We start from the raw sequence: 21,039 nt of genomic DNA, 5'->3' as shown, positions 1-21,039 counted from the left end.
GCACAATAAGAAGTCTTAGAACACCAGATTAAAGTTCAACAGGTTTGTTTCAAATCACTAGCTTTCGTAGCACTGCTCCTTCCTCAGGTGAATCCTTTTTTCTTTAAAAAGAAATTTAGAGTACCCAATTCATTTTTTTCCAATTAAGGGGCAATTTAGCGTGTTCAATCCACCTACCTTGCACATCTTTGTCTTGTGGGAGTGAAACCCACAAAAACATGTGGAGAATGTGGAAACTCCACACGGACAGTGACTCAGAGCCGGGATCGAACCTGGCACCTCAGCGCCATGAGGCAGCAGGGCTAACCCACTGCGCCACCGTGCTGCCTCTCAGGTGAATCCTGAGGAATCACCTGGGGAAGGAGCAGTGCTCCGAAAGCTAGTGATTCGAAACAAACCTGTTGGACTTTAACCTGGTGTTGTAAGACTGCTTACTGTGCTCACCCCAGTCAAATGCTGGCATCTGCACATCATGACTATAAAAGAGAAAAGAGAGAGAGCAGGGGTCAAGGATAATTACTCAGACTGGTAAAAAAATGGGAAGTGGTTTGACAGGGATTGGTGCTGGCGCCAATGTTATTCACCATTTACATAAATCACTTGGAGCCAGGAATTAGAAGTACAATTTGAAAATTGGTGAATGACAACAAACTGGGAGAGGGAGAGGGGGGGATGAGTGGTGCAATTAATTCTGAGAAAGCATGGCTGAGTCAACATAGTCAACATCTTTTCCCAAAGGTAGAGGAGTCTCGAACTAGGTTTAAGGTGAGAGGGGAGAGATACAAAAGAGACCAGAGGGGAAATGCTTTCACACAGAGGGTGGTGAGCATCTGGAACGAGCTGCTAGAGGCAGGTGTAGAGGCGGGTACAATTTTATCCTTTAAAACAGTTAGACCGTTACATGGGCATGGTGGGTATAGAGGGATATGGGCCAAATGGGACTAGTTAAGTGATAGAAACTGGGAGGCATGGACAAGCTGGGCCAAAGAGCCTGTTTCTATGCATAAACATCGATGAGTATGAGTAATTGGTAAATAAACTTCAATAGGTAAATGTGAGCAAAATCATTTTGGTAGGAAGAATAAGGTGGCCACATATCACTTGGAAATAAGTGAGTTAGAGGGACAGCAGGTTCTAGGGGTATTGATGCACAAATCATTAAAATTAGCAACACATGTTATTAAAGTCATAAAAAGGAAACAAAGCATTGGTGTTCATTTCTAAAACAGAGAATTAAAAATAGAGAAGTTATGTTAAATTTGTCCAGAACCTAGTTAGTCCACACTTTAAGAGTACTATGCACAAGCCTGGTCTCCAAATTATAGAGAGGATACAGAAGGTGCAAGAAATATTTACATGGATGGTACGAGATGAACTCAGACTTATTCTTGGTTCTCTTCAATCATTTGAAATTGACATTTTATACTTGCCTAATAAGCTCCACTGCATTTTGATATTCAGGTGCATCTTCAGCCTAGGCAAGCAGGTGATGGATACAAGAGAATGTTCTTAAATGTTCTCAGTGACTTTCCCCTGTACTAGACAGTACCTTTTGGAACACATATTGCAGTTCTTTTGTTACCACAAAGCCTGACATTCCCTGGTCTAAAACAAACTACCTTTATAATAGTTCTAGCTTGTCCTGCAAGTGGAACCATCCTCTCCACGTCTGCTCAATCTAGGCCTCTCCGTATTCTGTAAGTTTCAATAAGATTCCCCCTTATCCTTCTAAACTCCATTGAGTACAGACCCAGAGTCCTCAATGCTTCCCATATGACCAGTCCCTCATTCCAGGAATCATTCTTGTGAACTTCCTTTGGACCTCTCCAAGGCCAGCACATCCTTCTTTAGATCCGGGGCCCACAACTGCTCTCAATATTCCAAATGGGGTCTGACCAGAGTTGCATGAATTCCAAACACCTTCTAGCTCTCTAATCACAGCTTTAAAGTGTTGTTTCTGTAAAGAGGTCATGAACTGCTGGGTAGGCAAGATAGTAATTCATATGGTCTAGTCTACCAGGGTTTGAGGCAGGAAGGCAACAACACATATTTCTGATCTCAGGCAGGCACCCAGTTGCCTTGACAACTTATGCACTAAACTCCGTGCACCTCTGAAATGGAACTGTCCCTGGAGAAGTACTGCATACACCAGACAGTACATTATTTGTGCACGGTGCCACAGGAATGTGTCCCAGCCACAGAAAATGCTGGAAAATCTCAGCAGGTCTGACAGCACCTGTGGAGAGGGAACGGAGCTAACGTTTTGAGTCTGGATCACTTTGTCAAGTCCTGTAAAACAAAATAAGACGGATAAACATGAGGATAAAATGTTTGATGCAAAGTGGCATGCATGACCATTGAGACTACCAAGAAATAAATATTGCATCTCCCTTGTTTACGTTTTAATGAGTAGCCCTGATTTCATCATCTCCTTGTTCAGTATTTCCTCATTTTATGCTTCATCAATGCAGGAAGCCTCCTAACTGCTGACAGAGAAATGCCAGTGGACCTGGCTGCACCACGAACAAACACATCACATCCTAACCAGCTCCCAGGGTTGTAAACCAAGCAAACTCATGGTCATTTTAAAAAGTATTATTTTGTTTTGAGAATTTGAACACTGGGGCAGTTAAGGTGCATTATGAGATGCTGATGGGGGTATTGTGAAATCACAGCAGTTATTGTGACTGACTGGGGAACATCTGTTACCAGGCAACAGCCACTCAAAACTAAGCAATACCGGCAAGGCCTCGCCTCCGTGGAACCTAGCCAATGGGAATGCGCGGTCATTGATGGACGGCGGTGATTGTCCAATAGGTGATGGCTGCGATGACGTCAGATTATATAAAGAGGCAGCGGGCGTTAGCGGCTCATTTGAGCGAGCAGTTATCCCGGTTAGAGTAGTTTAGGCGGAGCTTTCGGTATGCGAGAGATCGTGCATCTTCAGGCGGGCCAGTGTGGCAACCAGATCGGGGCCAAGGTCTGTACTGTTAGCCGTATTAGGAGTTTTTTTGGGGGTGGGTGTGCAGGGCATTTGGGGGAGGAGGAATTCGGAGGCTCTGCCTGACCCGGAGGGGAACCACTCCGAAAGGCCCAGGTTGTGGCGACCTCCAGAGCGGCTCCGGTTGAAGCCTGGTGTGTGGAGGCCGCCCGGGCTTCGCTGACCGTTGAGCGCCGTCTCTCGGCCGTTTGAACTGCACGTGCCCGCTGATCACGCATGCGCCATTCCGGCGCGGGAGACGTGTGGCGCATGGGCAGTGGCTCCAGGTGCAAGATTGTTCATCTGGTGGTTGACATTTAATCCCCTCAATTCACATCCAGAGCCCTGTCCTTCAAGGAGCTCTCTGTACTTGGCAACTGAAGCTTTCTTACATTGAGGGTTCAAAGCTTCTACCTCAAATTTCGGTGCAGGGCCGAGGGGGCACTGCACTTGGAGGGTGCAGAGCCGAGGGGGCAATGCACTTGGAGGGCGAAGAGCCGAGGGGATGCCGCATTTGGAAGGTGCAGAGCCGAGGGGATGCCGCATTTGGAAGGTGCAGAGCCGAGGGGGTGCTGCACTTGGGAGGGCGCAGAGTCGAGGGGGTGCTGCACTTGGAGGGCGCAGAGTCGAGGGGGTGCTGCACTTGGAGGGCGCAGAGTCGAGATGGTGCTGCACTTGGAAGGAGCAGAGTCGAGGGGGTGCTGCACTTGGAGAGCGCAGAGTCGAGGGGGTGCTGCACTTGGAGGGCACAGAGTCGAGGGGGCGCTGCACTTGGAGGGCGCAGTGCTGAGCGGTTGCTGCACTTGGAGGGCGCAGTGCTGAGGGGGTGCTGCACTTGGAGGGTGCAGTGCTGAGGGGGTGCTGCACTTGGAGGGTGCAGTGCTGAGGAGGTGCTGCACTTGGAGGGTGCAGTGCTGAGCGGGCGCTGCCCTGTTGGAGGGTTGGAGCGCTGCCCTCTCGGAGTGCGCAAGGCTGAGGAGGTGTTACCCTGTCTGAGGAGGCGCTGCTTTGTCGGAGGGTGCAGGGCTGAGGAGGCGCTGCTTTGTCGGCGGGTGCAGGGCTGAGGAGGTGCTGCTTTGTTGGCGGGTGCAGGGCTGAGGAGGCGCTGCTTTGTCGGAGGGTGCAGGGCTGAGGAGATGCTGCTTTGTCGGAGGCTGCAGGGCTGAGGAGGCGCTGCATTGTCGGAGGGTGCAGGGCTGAGGAGGCGCTGCTTTGTCGGAGGCTGCATGGCTGAGGAGGCGCTTTGTCGGAGGCTGCAGGGCTGAGGAGGCGCTGCATTGTCGGAGTGTGCAGGGCTGAGGAGGCGCTGCATTGTCGGAGAGTTCAGGGCTGAGTGTGCTGACCTGTCGGGAATGTGCAGGGGTGTGGGGGGGTCGCTGTTTTGTAGGAGGGTGCAGGGCTGAGGGGAGCACTGCACCCGGAGGGTGGTAGGGCTGAGGTGGGGGGCATTGCCCTTTTTGAGGGTGCAGGACTGTGGGAGTGCTGCCCTGTCGGAGGGTACAGGGCTGAGGGGGTGCTGCCCTGTTGGAGGGTGCAGAGCTGAGGGCGCGCTACCCTTTTGGAGAGTGCAGGGCTGAGGGGAGCATACGAATTAGGGACAGGAATGGGCCACGCTGTTCCTTGAGCCGTCTGCACCATTCAATAACATCATGGTTAGTCTGAATGGAAATCCAACTCCATGTTCCTGCCTGCTCTCATAATCTTTCACCCCATTGCTTATCAAGAATCAATGTACTTTCTGACTTCAGATTATTCACAGCCTCTGCTCCACTGCCTTTTTGAGGAGAGGGTTCCAAAGAATAGATGTAGAGTTGACCAGGGCGAACCGGTGGATGTGATTTATTCAGACTTTCAGGAAAATTTCGACATGGTCTCACAGAACAGATAGCTATGTACAGTTAAAGGGCATGGGATTGCGAGTAGTGTCCTGAGATGGTAGAAAGCTGATTAGCAGACTGGAAGCAAAATGTTGGAATAAATGGGTCTTTTTCCGATAGGTAGGCAGTGACGAGTGGGTTACCACAGGGATCTGTGCTAGGACCCTGACTGTTCACGTTGTATATTATTTGGATAAGGGAACTAAATATATAATTTCCAAATTTGCATATGATACAAAATTGGGTGGGAGCTGAGCTGTGAGGAGGATGAAGAGATGCTTCAGCAGGATTTGGACAGGCTGAGTATGGGCATATGCATGTCAGATGCAATACAATGTGGAAAAATGTGAGGTTATTCGCTTCGGTAACAAAAATAGGAAGGCAGATTATTACTTGAACGGGTGTAAATTAAGAGAGGCGGATACCCAGTGGGACCTTGGTGTCTTCGTGCATCAGTCGCTGAAAGTAAGTATGCAGGTACATCAGGCAGTAAAAGAAAGCAACTGGTATGTTGGCTTTCATAGCGATCAGTATTATTATTTGAGTATGGGAATAGAGATGTTTTACTGCAATTATATAGGGCATTGGTGAGGCTACACCTGGAGTATTGTGTGCAATTTCAGTGTCCTTATCTGAGGAAGGGTGTTCTTGCTGTGGAGGGAGCGCAGCAAGGGTTTACCAGGCTGATTCCTGGGATGGCGGGACTGTCCTGTGGAGAGAATAAGGTTGTCATTGGAGTTTAGAAGACTGACAGGGGATCTCATAGAAACTTATGAAATTCTACAGGGTTAGCCAGGATAGATTCAGAAAGAATGTTCCCGATGGTGGAGGAGTCCAGAGCTAGGGGTCATTAGTTTCAGGATAAACCATTTAGGACTAGGGTGAGGAGAACTTTTTTCACCCAGAGAGTGATGAATCTAGAATTCACTAGTGTAATTTCAAGAAGGAGTTAGATATAGCTCTTGGGGCTAAACGGATCAAGGGATAGAATTGTAGAATCCTTACAGAAGGAGGCCATTCGGCCCATCGAGTGTGCACCAATCCTCTGAAGAAGCACCTTCCCTCGGCCCACTCCCCTATCTCCGTAACCCCAACCTTTGGACGCTTATGGGGCAATTTTGCACGGCCAATCCACCTAACCGGCACATCTTTGGACTGTGGGAAGTAACCGGAGCATCCGGAGGAAACCCACACGGGGAAAATGTGCAAACTCCACAGACTCAGCCAAAGCTGGAATTGAACCCGGATCCCTGATGCTGTGAGGCAGCAGTGCTAGCCACCGTGCTGCTCTGGGGGGGGGGGGGGGGAAGGTGGGATCAGGGTATTAAACTTGATGATCAGCCGCATCATAGAATTTACAGTACAGAAGGAGGCCATTTGGCCCCTCATGTCTGCATCTTTACTGAAGCCCAAGTATCTCCCCTATCCCAGTAACCCCCCAACATTTTTTGGACACTATCATAATGAATGGTCATAGAATCATAGAATTTACAGTGCCGAAGGAGGCCATTCAGCTCATTGAGTCTGCACCAGCCCTTGGAAAAAGCACCCTCCTTAAGCTCCATGCTTCCACCCTATCCCCGTAACCCCACCAAACCTTTTTGGACACTAAGGGCAATTTAGAATGGCCAATCCACCTAACCTGCACATCTTTGGGCTGTGGGAGGAAACCAGAGCACCAGGAGGAATCCCACGCAGACATGGGAGAACGTGCGGACTTCGCACACAGTGACCCAAGCCGGGAGTCAAACCTGGGACCCTGGAGCTGTGAAGCAACTGTGCTAACCACTGTGCTACCGTGCTGCCCTGGTGTAGCAGGGCCGAGGGCCGAATGGCCGTCTATTTTCTACGTATGTTTCTATGTATGTATAATTCTCTTCTGAACTGCTTCCAACGCATCCCTCCTTAAATAAGGAGATCAATATTGTACGCAGTACTCCAGGTGTGGTCCCACCAATGCCCTGTATAACTGAAGCATCATTTCCTTACTCTTATATTCAGTACCTCTTACAATAAATGACAACATTCTGTTAGCTTTGCTGTACCATACCCACAAATTAACCTTTTGCAATTTGTGCACCGCAACATCAAGACCCCTCTGCATCTCTTAGCTCTGCAACCTTTCACCAATTAGATAATATGCTGCTTTTTTTTTATTCTTCCTGCTAAAGTGCACAATTTGACGTTTCCCATATTACACTCCAGTGGCCATTTACTTGCCTACCTAAGCTATCCATATCTTTTTGTAGCCACCTTATGTCCTCTTTGTGTCATCTACAAACTTAGCAACCATACAACCATATTTCATCCAAATTATTAACATAAATTGTAAAGAGTTCATGATTCAGCACTGATAACTGGAGCACTGCACTATTGGAGAGTCAGTCTTGAAAGAACGCTACAATGACTGAGGGTCAGTACTGAGGAACGCTACACCTTTTAGGGTCAGTAATGAGGGAGTGGTACACTTCCTGCGTGCCTGTACTGAGGGAGTGAGTGCCTTACTGTCATTGGGGCAGTAACGAGGATGCACTGTACCATTGGAGGTTAATTACTGAAGGAGTGCTGCACTGGCGGTGGGTCTGCACTGAGCAAGTGCTTCACTGCCCGAGGGTTAGGAATGCTGGAAGCACTGCTGGTGGGATGGTAATGCAGGAGTGCCGCACTGTCGGTGGGACCTTGAGAGGGCTGCACTGTCGATGGCTCCGTACCATGGGAGCGCTATACTGTCAGTGAGTCTGTAACGTGGGAGGGCTGCATTGTCAGTGGGACGGTACTGTGGGAGGGCCTCACTGTTGGTGGGACTGTGTTATGGAAGGTGGGTTGGTGGATTCGGGGAAGGCCGCGCTGTTGGTGGGGCTGTATTTTGGGAGGGCTGCACTGTTGGTGGGTCCATGGGCGGGCTTTTCACAGTAACTTCATTGAAGCCTACTTGTGACAATAAGCGATTATTATTATTAGCTCAGTACCGTGGGATGCGGCACTGTCGGTGGCTCAGTACTGTGGGAGCGCCGCACTGTCGGTGGCTCTGCCGTGGGAGTGCCGCAATGTCGGTGGCTCAGTATTCTGCCTTCCAACTTCTTCTACCAGGCAGGAGATATAAAAGTTTGAGAGCACGCACTAACAGGCTCAAAAACAGCTTCTTCCCCACCCTCTTATGGACTGACCTGATATCAACACACACCTCTGCTGAATAGTACTACACACTGTATGTTCACCCGTTGCCTCTGCCTGTGTATTTACATTGTGTATTTATGCATGTCCTATATTTCTTCATGTATGGAATGATCTGTCTGGACTTTATGAAGAACAATACTTTTCACTGTACGTCAGTTCACGTGACAATAAATTCAATTCAATTCAGTATCACTGTAAATTCAGGGATCGCCGTACTATCGGTGGTTCAGTACCATGGGAATAAGAACATAAGAACTAGGAGCAGGAGTAGGCCATCTGGCCCCTCGAGCCTGCTCCACCATTCAATGAGATCATGGCTGATCTTTTGTGGACTCAGCTCCACTTTCCGGCCCGAAAACCATAACCCTTAATCCCTTTATTCTTCAAAAAACTATCTATCTTTATCTTAAAAACATTTAATGAAGGAGCCTCTACTGCTTCACTGGGCAAGGAATTCCATAGATTCACAACCCTTTGGGTGAAGAAGTTCCTCCTAAACTCAGTCCTAAATCTACTTCCTCTTATTTTGAGGCTATGCCCCCTAGTTATGCTTTCACCCGCCAGTGGAAACAACCTGCCCGCATCTATCCTATCCCCTTCATAATTTTATATGTTTCTATAATATCCCCCCTCATCCTTCTAAATTCCAACGAGTACAGTCCCAGTCTACTCAACCTCTCCTCGTAATCCAACCCCTTCAGCTCTGGGATTAACCTAGTGAATCTCCTCTGCACACCCTCCAGTGCCAGTATGTCCTTTCTCAAGTAAGGAGACCAAAACTGAACACAATACTCCAGGTGTGGCCTCACTAACACCTTATACAATTGCAGCATAACCTCCCTAGTCTTAAACTCCATCCCTCTAGCAATGAAGGACAAAATTCCATTTGCCTTCTTATTTCACCTGTTGCACCTGAAAACCAACTTTTTGCGACTCATGCACTAGCACACCCAGGTCTCTCTGCACAGCAGCATGTTTTAATATTTTATCATATAAATAATAATCCCTTTTGCTGTTATTCCTACCAAAATGGATAACCTCACATTTGTCAACATTGTATTCCATCTGCCAGACCCTAGCCCATTCACTTAGCCTATCCAAATCCCTCTGCAGACTTCCAGTATCCTCTGCACTTTTTGCTTTACCACTTATCTTAGTGTCGTCTGCAAACTTGGACACATTGCCCTTGGTCCCCAACTCCAAATCATCTATGTAAATTGTGAACAGTTGTGGGCCCAACACTGATCCCTGAGGGACACCACTAGCTACTGATTGCCAACCAGAGAAACACCCATTAATCCCCACTCTTTGCTTTCTATTAATTAACCAATCCTCTATCCATGCTCCTACTTTCCCCTTAATGCCATGCATCTTTATCTTATGCAACAACCTTTTGTGTGGCACCTTGTCAAAGGCTTTCTGGAAATCCAGATATACCACATCCATTGGCTCCCCGTTATCTACCGCACTGTTAATGTCCTCAAAAAGTTCCACTAAATTAGTTCGGCACGACCTGCCCTTTATGAACCCATGCTGCGTCTGCCCAATGGGACAATTTCCATTGAGATGCCTCGCTATTTCTTCCTTGATGATAGATTCCAGCATCTTCCCTACTACCGAAGTTAAGCTCACTGGCCTATAATTACCCGCTTTCTGCCTACCTCCTTTTTTAAACAGTGGTGTCACGTTTGCTAATTTCCAATCCGCCGGGACCACCCCAGAGTCTAGTGAATTTTGGTAAATTATCACTAGTACTATCGGTGGTTCAGTACCATGGGAATAAGAACTAGGAGCAGGAATGCTACACTGTGGGCGGCATAATAGCGTGGGAACGCTGCACTATTGGTGAGACAGTACCGTGGGAGCATTGCACTGTGGGTGGGACAGTGCTGTGGGAGCACCCCACTGTGGGTGTCACAGGACTGTGGGACAGCTGCATTATTGGTGACACAGTACTGTGGGAGCGCCGCACTGTGTGGGATGGTACCATGGAATGGTGAACTCTGGATGGGACGGTACCGTGGGAGCGGCGCACTGGGTGGGTCGGTACCGTGGGAGCGTTGCACTGTTGGGTGGCACAGTACCATGGGAATGCCGCAGTATTGGTGCCACAGTACTGTGGGAGCGCCACACTGTGTGTGGGACGGTACTGTGGGAACGCCACACTGGGTGGGATGGTACTGTGGGAGCGCCACACTGTGGGTGGGACAGTACCTTCGAGAGCGGCTCGCTGTGGGTCGGGTGGTACGGTGGGAGTGCCTCACTGAGTGGAATCAGCACCGTGGGAGATCCGCACTGTGGGTGGGACAGTACCGTGGGAGTGCAGCACTGTGGGTGGGACAGTACCTTGGAAGCGGCGCACTGTGGGATGGACGGTACCTTGGGAGCACCACACTACTGACGGGACGGTACCGTATGAGCGCAGAACTATTGGCAGGGTGTGCCCCACTGATGGGCAGTTAGCTTTGAGGAGTGCCACAGTTTCGGGGAAGTGCCTCAATGTCCATGTGTCAGTACTGGGGGAGCGCTGTACTTTATGGGGTAATAGTGTGGGAGCACCACGCATTACATCGGGCAATACTGTGGGACTTTGGCGTTGGCACGGTAGCACAGTGGTTAGCACTGTTGCTTCACAGTGCCAGGGTCCCAGGTTCGATTTCCGGCTTGGGTCACTGTGTCTGCGTGGGTTTCCTCTGCGTGCTCCGGTTTCTTCCAAGTCCCCAAAGAAAGTGCTGTTCGGTAATTTAGACATTCTAAATTTTCCCTCCGTGTACCCGAAGAGGCATCGGAATGTGGCGACTAGGGGCTTTTCACAGTAACTTCATTGCAGTGTTAATGTAAGCCTACTTGTGACAATAAAGATTACTACTATTATTGTAGGTAAGACAGTACTGATGGAGCACTACATTGTGTTTTTTAAAAATTCATTTACGGGATGCGAGGGTCGCTGGTTCGGCCAGCACTTGGTGCGCCTCCCTAGTTTCCCTTCAGAAGGTGGCGTTAAGTTGCCTTCTTGAGCGCTGCAGTCCATGAGGTATAGGTACACAACCGTGTTCCATGACTTTGACCCAGCGGCAGTGAAGGAATGGTGATATATTTCCAAGTTGGAGTGGTGAATGAATTGGAGGGGAACATCCAGGTGATGGTATTCCCAGATATCTGCTTCTCTTTTCCCTCTAGATAGTGATTGTCTTGGGTTTGGAAGGTGCTGCCTAAGGAACCTTGGCGAGTTCCTGCAGTGCATCTTGTAGAATGGATAACAAGGCTGCCACTGATCGTTGGTGGTGGAGGAATTGAATGTTTGTGTTGGGGTAGCAATCAAGTGGGCTGCTTTGTCCGATATGTTGTTGGAGCTGCATTCATCCAGGCAGGTGGAGAGTATTCCATTACACTCCTGACTTGTGCCTTGTAGGTTGTGGACAGGCTTTGTGAGGGTCGAGAGGTGAGTTACTCACCGTAGGACTCCTCGCCTTTGACCTGCTCTGGTAACCACAATATTAATATGGCTAGTCCAGTTCAGTTTCTGATCAATGGTAACCTCCAGGATGTTGATTTTGGGGATTCGACGATGGTAATGCCGGACCACACTCTGGGTGGGAGGGTACTGTGAGAGTGACGCACTGTGGGTGGGACAGTACTGTGGGGGTGATGCACTGTGGTTAGGACAGTTTTGTGGAAGCACCACATTGTGGGCGAGACAGTAATGAGGGATCACAACATTGCTGTGGGAGCGCTGCATTGTCAGCGGGTCGGCATTGTCAGGTCGCCGCACTGTCGGTGGGACGGTGCAGAGGGCACGCCCCACTGTCGGTGGGGCGGTGCAGAGGGCGCACCGCACTGTGAGTAGGGTGAGGCCTGCGCCACATTTCCTTGAAATTGCACAATGTTTTGGCCTCAACTACTTTCTGCAGTCGTGAATTCCACAGATTCACCACTCCAGACGAAGCAATTTCTCCTCACCTCCGTCCTAAAAGGTTTACTCCTTGTTCTCAAATTATGACCCTTAGTTCTGGACACCCCCACCATCAGGAACATTCTTTCTGAATCTACACTGTCTAATCCTGTTAGAATTTCATAAATCTAAACTGTCTTCCTCAGATAAGGGCACCAAAACTGCACATAATACTCTAGGTGTGGCCTCACCAACGCCCTATTCAATTCCAGTAAAATATCTCTATTTCTGTACTCAAATTCTCTCGCTATGAAAGCCAACATACCTTTTGCCTTCATTACTGCCAGCCGTACCGGTGTGCTTACTTTCAGCGACTGATGCATGAGAACACCAAGGTCTCGCTGAGTATCCATCTCTCTTAATTTACACCCATTCAAATAATTTGCCTTCCTATTTTTGCTATCGAAGCGGGTAACCTCACAATAATCTTTATTGTCGCAAGTAGGCTTACATTAACACTGCAATGCAGTTACTGTGAAAAGCCCCTAGTCGCCACATTCCAGCGCCTGCTCGTGTACACAGGGAGAGTTCAGAATGTTCGAATTACCTAACAGCTCGTCTTTCTGGACTTGTGGGAGGAAACTGGAGCACCCGGAGGAAACCCACGCAGACACAGTGAGAATGTGCAGACTCCGCACAGACAGTGACCCAGCTGGGAATCGAACCTGGGACCCTGGCGCTGTGAAACCACAGTGCTAAGTACTGTGCTACCGTAATACTAATTTCTTTCAGCTCCTTGCTAAAACTTGTGTTTCTCAGAACTTATGGTATGTTATTCATGTCTTCCTTTGTGAAGGCAGGAGCAAAGTACGAATTTAGTTCCTCAGCCATTTCTTTGTTCCATAGATACATAGAAGATAGGAGCAGGAGGAGGCCTTTTGGCCCTTCGAGCCTGCTCCGCCATTCATCACGATCATGGCTGATCATCCAATTCAATAGCCTAATCCTGCTTTCTCCCAAAGCCTTTGATCCCATTCTCCCCAAGTGCTATATCTGTCCGCCTCTTGAATATATTCAAGGTTTTAGCATCAACTACTTCCAGTAGCAATGAATTCCACAAGCTCACCACTCTGTGTGAAGAAATGTCTCCTTATCTCTTTCCGAAATGGTTTACCCTGAATCCTCAGGCTGTGACCCCTGATTCTGGACACACCCATCATTGGTTACATCTTCTCTGCATCTACCCTGTCTAGTTCTGTTAGAATTTTATAAGTCTCTATGAGATCCCCTCTCATTCTTCTGAACTCCAGCGAGAACAATCCCAACCCAGTCAATCTCTCCTCATATGACAGTCCCGCCATCCCTGGAATCAGTCTGGTAAACCTTTTCTGCACTCCCTCGAGAGCAAGAACATCATTCGTCAGAGGAGACCAAAACTGCACACAATACTCCAAGTGTGGCCTCACCAAGGCCCTGTACAATTGCAGCAACATATCCCTGCTTCTATACTCAAAACCTCTCACAATGAAGGCCAACATACCATTAGCCTTCTTTACTGCCTGCTGCACCTGCATGCTTACCTTCACCCAGGTCCCGCTGCACACACCTCTCTCCCAATTTACAACCATTCAGGTAGTAATCTGCCTTTCTGTTTTTGCTTCCAAAATTAATAATCTCACACTTATCCAAATTATACTGCATCTGCCATTGATTTGCCCATTTGCCCAACCTGTCCAGATCTTGCTGTAGGATCCCTGCATCCTTGTCACAATTCACCCTCCCACCTAACTTGGTATCATCTGTAAACTCTGAGATGTTACATTTTGTTCCCTCATCCAAATCATTAATATATATTGTGAATAGCTGGGGTCCCAGCACCGATCCCTGTGGTACCCCACTAGTTACTGCCTGCCAATTTGAAAAGGACCCATTAATCCCTACTCTTTGTTTCCTCTCTGCCAACCAGTTTTCTATCCACCTCAATGCATTTCCCCAATCCCATGCGCTTTAATTTTGCACAATAATCTCTTATGTGGGACTTTGTCAAACGCCATCTGAAAGTCCAAATATATCACATCGACTGGCTCCCCCTTGTCAACTGTACTGGTTACCTTTTCAAAGAATTCCAGCAGATTTGTCAAGCATGATTTTCCCTTCATAAATCCATGCTGACTCTGACTGATCCTGCCACTGCTTTCTAAATGTTCCGCTATAAAGTCCTCGATAATGGTTTCAAACATTTTCCCCACTACCGAGTTATGAATTCCCCAGTTATGACTGTAAGGAGCCTACATTAGTTTTTAATTAATCTTTTTCTCTTTATAAACTTAAAGAAACTTTTACAGTCAGTTTTTATGATCCCCGCTAACTTTCTTTCAAATTGTATAATTCCCTTCTTAATCTCTTGGTCTGTCTTTGCTGAATTTTAAACTGTTCCCAATCCTCAGGTCTATTGCTTTTTCTTACTAAGGTGTATGCCTCTTTGAATCTAATACTAAATCTAATTTCCCATGTAAGCCATGGTTTAGCCACATTTTCCTTTCTATTCTTGCGCCAAATAGGAATAAACAACTTTTGGAGTTCACCTATTCGATCCTTGAATGTCCACTGTCCTTCCTTTCAATAATGTTTCCCAGTCTATCATAGCCAGTTCATGCCTCGTACCATCATAGTTCCCTTTATTGAGGTTCAGGACCCTGGTCTCAGAATCAATGAACTCAGTATCCACCTTGATCAAGAATTCTTTATATTCTGGTCATTTATCCCCAACTTATCTCACTTTGCCAACTAATCCTTTCTCATTACACAACACCCAGTCCAAGATGGCCTGTTCCCTTGTTGTTTTCTCAACATATTGTTCCAGAAATCCATCCTGTGTACATTCCAGAGATTCCTCCTCTATTGTACTGTGACTAATTTGACTCATCACCCTAAAATGTGGGAGCACCGCATTGTTGACGAGTCAGTACTATAGGAGGACAGAACAGGCGGTGGGTTAGTACTGTGGGAGCACCGATATGTCGGTGGGAGCGCAACACCTTGCGTGGGCCAGTTCTGTGGGAGCGATGCACTGTTGGCGGCTCAGTACTGTGGGAGCGACCCACTTTATAGAAAATGTTTTTATTGCCGTTTTTCAATTTTACAATGATACTTTTAACGGATGGTGTATCTGGTATTTACAAGTACAGTTTCTTATTTACATACATGTTTCTTAACATACATTCTCACCCCCCCCCCCCCCCCATATCCCTCCCTGTCCCCTTGTTGGTAGCCCCCTCTTCCACCCTGCGTGTGCTACTGCTGAGCTCTCCTCTTTTCTGTGGCTTTTGTTGTTGACCTTGTGGATTTGGTGGTTTGGGGGGGGGGCGGGGGGGGTTTCCTGCCTCCCCCCAACCTTTTCCCCCATGTTTCTCTCTGTGGCTCCCTTGGGTTCCCTCCTCATCTCCTTCCCACTTCCCCCTTTGTTCCTCGTCGTTGGAAGCATTATTGTCTGCTCTCCCCCATCTCCCCTTCCCTAGTCGCTGTTGACCTCGAACAGGTCTTAAAATAGACCGACGAATGGCCCCCACGCTTTGTGGAAGCCTTTGTCCAACCCTCGGATGGTGAACTTAATCTCCAGGTGGAGAAATTCCGCCAGGTCTGCCAGCCAGTCTGCAACTGTGGGTGGTGCTGTTGATCGCCAACCGAGCAGGATTCTCCGGCGTGAGATTAAGGAAGGAAAACCAAAAGCATCGGCCCCCTTCCCCATTTATAGCTCTGGTTGTACTGATACCCCGAAGACTGCCACTCTCGATACGGCTCCACCCTCACACCCACAACCTTGGACATCACCTGTCCAGAACCCTACACGTCTGGGGCAAGCCCAGAACATGTGGGCGTGGTTGGCTGGCACAGCTCATATTTATCCTCCACCTCTGGGAAGAACCCGTTCATTCGGGTCCTGGTTAGGTGCACTCTGTGCACTACTTCAAACTGCATGAGGCTGAATCTTGTGCCGGAGGAAGTGGAGCTGACCCTGACTGCTCAGTGCTTTGCTCCAGAGTCCCCAACCCACTTCTGTTCCCAGTTCATCCTCCCATTTTCATCTGGCTTCGTCCAGTGGTAGTCTTGCGCTATCCAGTAACCGTCCATAGACATTCCCACAGTCTCCTCCCCCCCCCCCCCCCCCCCCCCTCTACTGTCCGTGTTTATCAGTTCCTCTAATAGTGTGTCCCGGGGCCTTGGGGTATCTTGTCGTTTCCTTGTGGAGAAAGTGTTTGATTTGGAGCTGTCGGAGTTCCTGTCCTGTCGATAGTTCTAGGTCTTCCGTCAGTTCGCCCAAGGTCGCTAGTCTATCCCCTATGTAGAAGTCCCTGACTGTTAGCGTCCCCCCGACCTGTCTCCATTTTTTTTAAAGGTGTGGAAGGTGGGTATTTCCGCAGATTGGGGACAACTCTGACGGATAGATCGAAATGCTGCCTCATCTGGTTCCATGTCTTTAGTGTGGCTACCACCACTGGGCAGGATGTGTATTTCATCAGGGGGATGGGAGCGCTGCCGTGACGAGGGCCTGGAGGGTCGTTCCCATGCAGGAAAACTCCATCCTCATCCATTCCATATTGGGTTCACGTATCCATCCACTCACCCTCTCGGCCGTGGCTTCCCAGTGGTAGTATTGTAGATTCGGCAGGGCCAGACCGCCCATGTTCTTCCTCCTTTGCAGTGTCGATTTAGGCATCCTTGGGTTTTTACCACCACACACAAAGCCATGATCATTTTGTCTGTTATGGAAGAAGGCCTTGGGGATGAAGATCAGTATGGATCTGAACAGGAAGAGGAACCTTGACAGTACGTTCATTTTGATTGTCTGCACCCTCCCCGCCAGGGAAAGTGAGAGTGCATCCCATCTCTGTAGTCCTTTATAACTTCCTCCGCCAGGCTAGCCAGATTCCACTTGTGGATTCATGTCCAGTCATGGGCTGTCTGTATCCCCAGATAACGGAATTTGTTTTGGGCTAGTTTGAATGGACATCCCTCCAGATCTGCCCACCCCTGGGAATTGGGTTTACCGGGAAAGCGTTGCTTTTGCCCAGGTTGGGTTCATAACCCGAGACGACTCTGAACTGTTCCAGGAGCTACATGATTGCTCTCAGACCATTCTGTGACGTAGAGGAGCAGATCATCCGCATGGAGTGAAACTCTGTGCTCTCTGCCTCCTCTTTGGATGTCCTTCCAGCTTTTTGCGTCTTACAGAGCGATTGCTAGGGGTTCAATTGCTAGGGCGAACAGGAGCGGGGACAGTGGGCATCCCTGCAGCGTGCCTCTGTGCATCTGGAAGTATTCAGAGCTGGTGGTGCTGGTCCAAATGCTCGCCTTGGGGGCGTTGTACAGTGATGCTCGATCAATAACTCCAGAAGCGAGATTGGAGACAATTGAAGGCTTTATTACACTAGATGTTTCCCCCAGCAGCGCAGGTACAGAAGGCAGCTGCTGGGGAGACATGGGCTCTTATATTCTGCCTTACTGGGCGGAACCAGCAGGCAGGCTTAACCAATGAAAACAGTATCTCCTACAGCAATGGTTTTACAGCATTACAGGGTACCGTAATACCTCTAATACCGACTACCACATACAGGAGTTTCACCCATGAAGTGTGAACCGTGCTGCTAGCCCAAACCTGCTCCAGTACACCAAAGAGGTAATTCCACTCGATTCTGTCAAAGGCCTTTTCTGCATCCGGGGAGATGATCACCTCTGGTGTTCTCTCCCGGGGTGGGTGGGGGTTCATTATTACATTCAGCAACCACCTGATGTTCTCAGTTAGCTGCCTACCCTGGACAAAGCCCGTCTGGTCCTCTGCGACTATCTCTGGTTTGCAGTTCTCCAGTCGCTTGGCCAAGACCTTCGCAAGTATCTTCACGTCAACATTGAGCAGCGAAATGTGTTTGTCTGATCAGCATTACGTCGGGTCTTTGTCTTTTTTGGGTATCAGCGAGATCGTGGCCTGCGTTAGCGTAAGAGGCAGGGTGCCTCTCGCTAGTGAGTCTGCGAACATGTCCTTTAGGTGTGGGGCCAGAGCTGACGCCTATTTTTTATAGAAGTCCGTTGGGAACCCGTAGGGTCCTGGCACCTTCCCTGCCTGCATGGAGCAGATGGTCTCCCATCTCTCCCAGCCCTATTGGTGTTTCCAGTTCCCCCTGCCTATCGTCCCCCACAACTGGCATGTCCAGTCCATCGAGGAACCATTTCATCCCCGTGCCCCTGTCGGGAGGTGGGGAGGGGGGACTCGGAGATGTAAAGCTCAGGTAAAAGACACCTGGTTGACCTCAATTGGCTTTGTTACCAGTCTGCCTCTAGTATTCTCCCTCGCGGCTGCCTGCTTTCTCAGCTGGTGAGCCAGTAGGCAGCCAGCCTTTGCTCTGTGATCGTAGAAGGTCCCCTGTGTCTGGCGGAGTTGGTGTACTGCTTTCCTGGTGGATAGCAGGTTAAAGTCCATTTGCAGCTTTTCCTCTCTGCCAGAAGCTCGATGGTCGGTGTCTCAGAGTACTTTTTGTCAACCTCCAGGATAGATTCGATCAGTTGTTCCCTGTCTCTACACGTGCCTTATAGGCTAGAATTTCTCCCCTAATAACAGCCTTCAGTGCCTCCCAGAACGTGGAAGGTGAGATGGATTCTGTGTCCTTCCCAGGTGCTCGCTCTAGTTTGTCTTGTCCACTGCAGGATCCTCTCCCGGTCCTGATATTGGTGCAGCTTCGTGATGATCGCTCTCGGCTGCTCCCCCGCCTTGGGCTTCCGTCTGAGTGACCTGTGTGCCCTGTCGAGTTCTGGGTGGTTGGGAAGCTGTTTCTCTTGACAGGTTGCCCAGCATTTGGGCGATGTAGCCTGTCCGGTCTCTACCTTCGATGCATTTTGGGAGGCCCACAATCCGAACATTCTGTCATCGGGGCCTTTTCCCCTGGTCTTCGACCTTCCTCTTTTTAGCTCCCTTGGGCCGCCACCAACCCTTTGACTTCTGCTTCCAGAGCAACAATCCTGTCGCTCTGGTCCTTGGGACTCTCTCCAGATCGTGGATCGTCCCTTCCTGCCTCCATTTTCTTTCCCAGCCCTTCAATTGTTTTTGGAAGGTACTGTGGGTGGGACAGTACTGATGGAGCGCCGTACTGTGGGTGGGACAGTACTGATGGAGAACCGTACTGTGGGAGGTACAGTACTGAGGGATTGCTGCACTGTGTGTGGGACAGTACTGAGGGAGCGTTGCACTGTGGGTAATACAGCTCTGATGGAGCGCCGCACTGTGTGTGGGACTGTACTGAGCGAGTGCCGCACTGTGGATGGGGCTGTACTGAGGGAGTGCCGCACTGTGCGTTGGACAGCACTTGGGGAGCGTCACACAGTGGGTGGGACAATACTGATGGAACGCCACACTGTGCGTGGGACAGTACTGAGGGAGTGCCGCACTGTGGGTGGGACAGTACTGAGGGAGGGCCGCACTGTGGGTGGGACAGTGCTGAGTGAGCTCCGCACTGTGGGACGGTACTGAGTGATTTCCGCACTGTGGGTGGGACAGTACTGAGGGAGTGCTGCACTGTGGGTGGGACAGTACTGCGGAGCGCCGCACTGTGGGTGGGACAATACTGATGCAACGTCACACTGTGCTTGGACAGTACTGAGGGAGTGCCGCACTGGTGAGTGGGACAGTATTGAGGGTGGTCCGCACTGTGGGACAGTACTGAGTGAGCTCTGCACTGTGGGTGGGACAGTACTGAGGGAGTGCTCCACTGTGGGTGGGACAATACTGACGGAACACCACACTGTGCGTGGGACAGTACATAGGGAGGGCCGCACTGTGGGTGGGACAGTACTGAGTGAGCTCTGCACTGTGGGTGGGACAGTACTGATGACGATATTGAGTTCTTTCTGCCCTCAGTCTGGTCTCAGTAAAACGCTGAGTCGGGATCGTAGGTATTGATTTATTTTATTTCAAATAGCTTGCAAGCTAGACTCACTCTGATAACAGCAGTACCAACACTGTTCCTGAGATCCCCAGAGCAAGTGAGTGAAAACAAAGCACATAGCATCTTATACACATGAACATAGAATCAAGTTTCACACACGACCAAATAAGGCAAGATGGCAAATGCAAAGCTCCCATAGACTTTCCCACACATTCCTTGACCTGGCCATATAAGCTGATCTTCACAATTACTGATCATAATAGGCCCATTCCATAATCCTCAGCCCTCTGGGGCCCCTTTCACCCAGCATCCTCTGCACCATCCTCTGCACAAAGAAACAGTCCTGATGGCTGCCCATCCCTCTTCTTCCTGCCTTGAATCCCACTTAAGATTTTGCTCCTAACTTGGCCTAACTACCCATCATGCCTTTCTGTTCATTGCCTCATTCCCTCCTTTTATCATTCTATGATAACTACTACTCCGCCTCCGAACCAACATTCCCTTTCGCTACCTGCCGACAACGGGACACCGGTGGCGTTGTGGCAGATGCATCGGCCTGATGTCTGGGTTACGCTACACCTCCGTAAGTGCAGGTGGAGAACAGGCATGTTTTATTTTCTTTCACCTCTGCCACGAGGGACTCTATTGGTAGGGAAATGTTTGGGTAGGTCGTCCCCCTGGAAGTCAAAAAGTGCTAACAATTCGCCAGACCAACAATAGTCCTGTTGCTGTCTCGGTCCAAATTTGGATTTTGGTTAGGCATACATCGAATTTACAGTGCAGAAGGAGGCCATTTGGCCCATCGAGTCTGCACCGGCTCTTGGAAAGAGCACCCTACCCAAGTCCACACCTCCACCCTATCCCCATAACCCAGTAACCCCACCCAGCACTAAGGGCAATTTAGCTTGGCCAATCCACCTAACCTGCACATCTTTGGACTGTGGGAGGAAACTGGAGCACCCGGAGCAAACCCACGCACACACGGGGAGAACGTGCAGACTCCGTGACCCAGCAGGGAATCGAACCTGGGACCCTCTAGCTGTGAAGCAATTGTGCTAACCACCATGCTACCGTGCTGCCCTAACAGCTTCCAGTGTCCGTTATAAACATCCCCAGGTTAATAACCTGTATCAATGTCTGGTCTGAAAGACCGTCCTGCAATTCATTACATTCCGTACA

The 21,039-nt window shown here is 49.4% G+C and overlaps 1 protein-coding gene across 5 annotated transcripts in view; it reads left to right on the top strand.

Annotated features, from left to right (window-relative positions):
• The first annotated feature begins 2,879 nt into the window (after positions 1-2,879).
• LOC140399035 (tubulin beta-4B chain-like) overlaps positions 2,880-21,039 on the top strand; it is a 250,834-nt gene continuing 232,674 nt past the window's right edge. Inside the window, exon 1 of one of the 5 annotated variants that reach the window (XM_072488102.1) lies at positions 2,880-2,980. Coding sequence is in view for 1 of the 5 variants with exons in the window: in XM_072488099.1 (XP_072344200.1) it covers positions 2,924-2,980 (57 nt within the window). In the remaining 4 variants the exon portion in view is untranslated. The remainder of the gene's footprint in view (positions 2,981-21,039) is intronic. The other 4 variants (XM_072488103.1, XM_072488104.1, XM_072488101.1 and 1 more) reach the window with 4 other exon arrangements.

Source organism: Scyliorhinus torazame, chromosome 22, assembly GCF_047496885.1.
Source record: "Scyliorhinus torazame isolate Kashiwa2021f chromosome 22, sScyTor2.1, whole genome shotgun sequence".
NCBI classification, from domain to species: domain Eukaryota; kingdom Metazoa; phylum Chordata; class Chondrichthyes; order Carcharhiniformes; family Scyliorhinidae; genus Scyliorhinus; species Scyliorhinus torazame.
Note: the sequence above shows the minus strand (reverse complement) of the source record. Positions and strands in the feature narration are given on the sequence as shown.